This window comes from Dicentrarchus labrax, unplaced genomic scaffold (genome assembly GCF_905237075.1).
Source record: "Dicentrarchus labrax unplaced genomic scaffold, dlabrax2021, whole genome shotgun sequence".
Lineage (NCBI taxonomy): Eukaryota > Metazoa > Chordata > Actinopteri > Moronidae > Dicentrarchus > Dicentrarchus labrax.
Window position 1 is genome coordinate 10,439,732 of NW_026136721.1, and position 6,000 is coordinate 10,445,731.

Consider the following 6,000-nt stretch of genomic DNA (forward strand, 5'->3'; position numbering starts at 1 on the left):
TCTTACTTTCCCTTATTGTAGACAAAGAAAACAGATAATGTCACAGTTTCAGATCTAGAGTGGCTTACCAGCAAAAAAACAAACATATATACACAGCTTAGCTTTGTTGCATTGTTGCAGTATCTTACTGACAGACATCACAATTGTCTATAGAGATCTACAAGGATTTCAGTAGAAATCAACAAAGACACACCACTTTGTGGGATTCTAGAAAAATCACATGTCCAACAAAGTCCTGGACATTGCTCCAATAAAGTTCCTACCTCCACAAGCACATACTCATGTGACAATATGCTTGGCTCATTGCCTTTGCATTGTTGTCAGGATTGCTAACTGCGTCACGCTGTGCCAGCATTTATGGACAATATAAGACATTCACCTGTGTAGACTTTCTATCACTTCAGTAAAACAAAATGAAGGATGAATAGTCTTAATGACACAACTCTGTATAAATGTAGACTAGTAGGAAACTGGTCTAAGGGAGCGTGACAACATGGTTGAATAAGCAGTGAGCGAGTAACCCTGAAGCAAGGCACTAACCACCCCTTATTAATTAAATCAAAAGGCGGTGTTGTATTCTTTTTAATCCAAAAAATGCTCGAGTCAGGAGCCTGAAAACCGTGACATGTTTAAAAGCCAAAAGCCAAAAGCCAATAAGGTTAGCATATGACAGAAGAAAAGACTTAACACTTATCACACCTAAATTTCTCATCTTGTAAGTCTGGATCAGAAGTAAGAACAGATCACAGTGGGAACATATTGTATAATTGTTAAGCAATATCTAATCTAACATCTAAAACTCTTTTTTTTTATCTCAGCTGGTCAATACTTTGACTGAGCCTTGAGCAAAAGAAGAAAATTTCAGTTTTATAAAAATAGGTTGGACCCGGTGAGAACTTGGAAGGTGAGTCAAAGCTATGAACAGGTGTACAGTCAACAGGGGTGTAGTCCAGTTCCTACACAGAGTATGATAAGCAGCATGTTCCTTGTTTCAGTGTGAAAGATTATATGACACACAATTTGAGGAAAATAACACTGGTGAAAGGTCACTGCACCTGCTGCTCCCTAACCTCCTTCTGGTGTTAAAATCCTGATTTTGTTTGTCCTTTCTCTAACAAACAGAAACCTTTCTCTGTCACTCACCCTTTCTACCATGACGGCTAAGCACACACTGTGTACTGGTCCTGTTTCTTATCTGTGACAGATGTCAGGTAAATGATTATTTTATCTTTTTATTATCAACAAATGCTATGAATTTGTCCTTCATCAACAAAAAACAATACATTTATCCCAGCAACAAGTGGCGTGTGGGTGGAAGCCTAATGCAGCTTATAGATAGATATACTTTATTGATCCCAAGCTGGGAAATTTATATGTAAGTTATTGTGTTGTGTAAGTTACTGTGTTAAAGAAAATGTCCCGTATGGACACTAGTGTATTCAAATGACACAAGATCTAGTTACTCATATTTTATACAAATCAAGATCTAAGTCAAATCACCATATACTGTACATCTTTGACTAAATGGTTTTCTTAACTAAGATTGCAAAGAGAATACTGTATAAGTACAATGTTTAGGCCATAATAGTGTAGCAATATACTTGAGACCTGCAGATGATCATGTGATAAATTATTACAGGGGAAGGAGGGAAACAAAGGGAATTTCAGAAACCCAAAAGCACTAAAAAGGGGTAGGGGTTAAGATCCCTTCAGCAGATTTTGTGATCAATAAATCATCGTAACAACTTGGCCCCAAGCTATCTTGGATGTGTCTTCGATGTTTTTCTATACAAGATCAACAGCTACATGCTAACAACGAAAAGAGGAAAAACTAAAGCAACCACTGTTGGAAGTACACAAGTTAAATGGGATGAGGCCAAACAAACCCTGCAGATCAAGTTATTTAACATTTTAAACATATCTTGAGGTCCATGTGTGCAAAGAAACCTGTAGAGCAGTTGTTGCTATTGACTTAAATCCTCCATTTCCTCCTTTATTTGTTGGCCCTGAAGTGTAACTGTAGGCCCACGCTGCACAGGGAAGCCTTGGCCTTCATATAGCCTATAAACTGTTTGAATAAAAAACAAGTCTCTCATCTAGCACAAGCTCTTTAAGTCTGTGGCGTTTCTAAAAGCTGTTGGACAGTCAGTCATCTGGAGGCCAGGTTTGTTGAGAGCTCATCGACCCAATCCATTCTCAAATGTTTTATGGGCCAGCATGACAGCAGGTGACTGACAAAGATAGCAATCCTGCTTTTTACATCATTCCCATGTGATAAGACAAACACAGTATTTTTTTTAAGTTTCCCACACATCTCTCTGTGTTCCTCCAGGTTAGCAACATGAGTTGATATGGACTTGCTATTTCCCTAAAGGCTTGTGTAGATGGATTTTAGGACCCGTACTCTGATTCACTTGTTTCCTGAGCTTTGTTTGTTCGTCCTCTCTCCCTTCTCTCTCTGTCCATCTAGACTTTGCCCTCACTGAGGTCGTTTGTAGCTCAGGAAACGGATCAATAATGAGTTCAAATTTACTGGCAAAGTGCTTACCTTGTATCCTCAGTGCCATTCAATCCAGCCTGGGACTTGCATCTGCCTACTGGAGGGTCAGGTTTCACATGTTCATGGTGCTCAGTGGGGCTTCAGAGAATCACAAGCAAGGGAAATACAAAGTCATTACAGATGTAAAAACACAAACATACAGACAGATAATCAGGGTTTCAAAGTTGACTTTTTTTGTCCACCAGCCACATGGCTAGTAAATATTCAAATTGTACCAGCCACTCAGATACAGATCACCATTGTTTTTTTGGCTGGTGAGTGAAAGAAATCGACGAGCCACCTGCAGGGCTGGTGCTAATCATGTGTCCTGCTGACAATATAAAAAGGGAGAGTATCTGCTTCTTAGAGAGCAGCTCATAAGTAACATTGGTAGTCTTTGTGTACAGTGTTTGTGTACTGTGACCTAACCATATGGCAAACAATCAGAAGTGTCTCCAGTGTGTGTTATGTTGTCGGAAGGTGTTACAGCGGCTATTTAACATGCTAACGTTGTCTAAATGGAGACGTGTAACAACAACTAGTGAAAGCAGCCTGTCGGAGGCAGGTGAGACAACAAGCTAACAACGTTAACTGCTTTTATTAGCTTAAATGTGACTTTCATCTTAAACTGAGTGACAGAAAAGAAAAACTAGCTTGCTACAAACTGAATCAGCAGTTTGTTTGTAAGTCCCTGCTGGCCGAGGTCCTCTCACCAACTCGCAGAATGTTTCAAAAAGAGACAAGTCAACGATAGCTTACCATGTCCAGGGGACTTCATTATTTGACTGGATACACCGAACAAAACGGAACTTCCAAAACGAGTGAAAAAGCTTTTGTCAACACGGTAAGGTTACGTCTGTGTTATGAGTTCCACGTACCAAGTTGAATCGACGGCTCGTTTTCTCGCTCAGCCTGTTGACAACTGACTAACTGGATTCAGTTCCTTAAAGAAAAAAAACGTAGCAGTGGATCAAGGCCAGAGTAATCGATACCGAGCAGCGGCATAACTGGTTTGCGGTGTTGTCGAGGGTTGACGATCGATTTTTCGATAGATCTTCTTTGAAGGCCTAGAGAGCAGACGAGGCAGATGTGAGAAGATAAACAGTGTAAAGTGTAAATAAGTTGTTACAATTTTGCCCACTGTTTTCTGCCTATCAAGGCAGCAAACAAGAACAAGACAAAAAGAGGAAAATATTGTCAGATCTGCAGTCTTTAATTTGAATTAAACGAGATAATGAGCACATATGAAATCAAACACTTTCTCCTTCCTTTTTCTGTTTTTTTAAATAAAGTAATATTTTTAAGTGTGTAGCATACAGTAGTAGATGTAATGTAATGCAGCTTGTCCATGTGAACTGAAAGAACAGTCTTAATTAACCACTACTGTTAAAGATTGTGATTTATCTGATTAAAAACCTTCACAATAAAACATTGTTGAGACCAATGTATTTCCTGCTGCGGGAAAACACTTATATACCTAATATTCTAAAATTAAAGTCCAGTCGTGTGATTTTAAACAGATGCACATGTTAATTTGCAGGCTTTAAAGCAGCACTCTCACCTCACCTCACCTCATAGGAGGGCCACTTCAACATTCAAATACTACTTAAAAAATGGCACTTTCTATACATTTTCATGTTATAGCCTATTATCTTTGTTGTTCACAGCCAAAAAACAAATGAAGGCCCAAAACATGGTCTCTCCTTACATAGCCTACAGATCCCAGCTTTAAAGTGTATAATCTAAAAGAAAACACTAGACTTGAAATGTTTTTTAGTGATAAGACAGAAATTATTTTATTATCAGCATGTACCATTTGGTGCCAGGTTTCCTCATTTTTGTACGCTCAACATCAGGGATATCAAACTGCCAGTCATACCCCTTCTTCCGGCTCGTAAGGCAAAAATATAATATAGCCTAATCTGACCTGCAAGATTATTGTTTTTTTAAAACCCTTTTCATATCCATTTAAACAACACATCCATATACAATTAAAATGTTTGTTTATCGCAAAATAAAGGTCAAACGTGGTTACAAATATGTGCAAAGGGTTGATTAGAAAAGAGCATGTGTGAATAACTTGTTTCGATCTTATAAGTTTGCAATTCAGAGGTCTAGACAGATCATTTGATTACACAGCAATTGTTAACAGCAGAGATATCCATTCAGTTTGACTTTTACACACTTGATGATGGTGATGATGATGAGATGTGATTTCCTCCTAAATCTTCATGGCTATAGATGATAAACTTCACATGCAATATATTTTATGTGTTACTTCATGTGTGGCTCCTGTCACACAACTGTTTAATGGAGAAGGCAAGGTCCACTGTATAAGCTAACAGTGTAATACTGGAAACCACTGTTTCCATGATGACCCGTTCTCTTTTGTCATCATTTTGTCTGGGGTCTTTCAGCTGCAGTATCTTGGTAAAACAAATCACTGTGGCCACCATGTAGAGCAACACCCCAATCAGACTGAAGCCAGCCAAAAATCTGTCGAAAGGTAAAAGGCATCGGCCAGCAAAGTCTCCTAATATTACCACCAGTGTGACTACAGACATGAGGACACACACACTGTATGACATGCCTGAGACCCACAGCTGCCAAGGGTGTATTCCAGTCAGTTCACGAACTGCCACCACAGCCAGGGGTATCATCTGACAGCCTCCCCAGAGTTGGAGTATCTTGAGGAGACCAGGCATGCTGCCCATATAGCCTCTTTGCTCATGGGCCTGGGTGCAAAGAACATATGACTCTGAGGAGTAGGCCAGGAAGGTCAGACAGGAGAACACAGCAGCTGCCACAGGGTACGCCGACACGCTTTTGTGATCCATGATGATCCAAGGGAAAACCACAGAGGCACTTAAACACATCAGTGCACCTAAGACTGCCACTGTCACCGTCAAGTTCTTCCAGGATATTGGGATGAGGCTGTGAAACTGGATGACACTGAGAATGTGAATGAAGAGTGTAAGGATGAAGAAGAAGCACCAGGTAAACATGCAGAAGATCCTGAATGTGCTGAGGTGTTCGATGTCCGATTGATTTTTCTGTGCAGCCACAAGACTGAAGGTGGTAAGGCCAGATAAGACTTCCCATGTCCGCACCAAAGAAAGGGGATTAGTGAAGTCTCTGGCCTCTAGTACAATCACAGGCATTGTCACAATGTTGAATTTAAGTGATCCAATATCCAAGAAGACAGAATATCCAAATTTCAGTCTCGGTTGCTCTAGGTGTTGTCTCACAGGTGTTTAAATCCTGTAATTCAGAGCTTCGTCAGCCAGCTAGTATTGTTACCAGAATATCTGCCTAATGTTGACTTCTGAAGGTTAGTCCAGTACAGTCCATCAAAAAAATCTTCTTTTGAATGTTCTGGATTTTTATCAAAAACACATGCCTTCTCTCTGTTCTGTTCACCAGTGCTTCATCCTGTTTACACTAAAACTTCAAAATAATAT

At 39.7% G+C, this 6,000-nt stretch overlaps 2 protein-coding genes across 4 annotated transcripts in view; both read right to left on the reverse strand.

Annotated features, from left to right (window-relative positions):
• The window catches only part of LOC127355295 (testis-expressed protein 2), a 29,715-nt gene extending 26,106 nt beyond the window's left edge, over nucleotides 1–3,609 (reverse strand). For 2 of the 3 annotated variants that reach the window (XM_051386027.1, XM_051386024.1), the window contains exons 1-2: nucleotides 3,299–3,609; nucleotides 2,549–2,638 (exon numbers count right to left, since the gene is read on the reverse strand). The gene's annotated coding sequence lies outside the window, so the exon portion shown is untranslated. The remainder of the gene's footprint in view (nucleotides 1–2,548; nucleotides 2,639–3,298) is intronic. The other variant, XM_051386026.1, reaches the window with a different exon arrangement.
• Nucleotides 3,610–3,731: 122 nt separating this feature from the next.
• Nucleotides 3,732–6,000, reverse strand: LOC127355303 (myeloid-associated differentiation marker). Its single transcript, XM_051386044.1, has one exon. It carries the CDS (start codon nucleotides 5,698–5,700, stop codon nucleotides 4,819–4,821), a length of 882 nt encoding a protein of 293 aa, XP_051242004.1. The 5' UTR covers nucleotides 5,701–6,000; the 3' UTR covers nucleotides 3,732–4,818.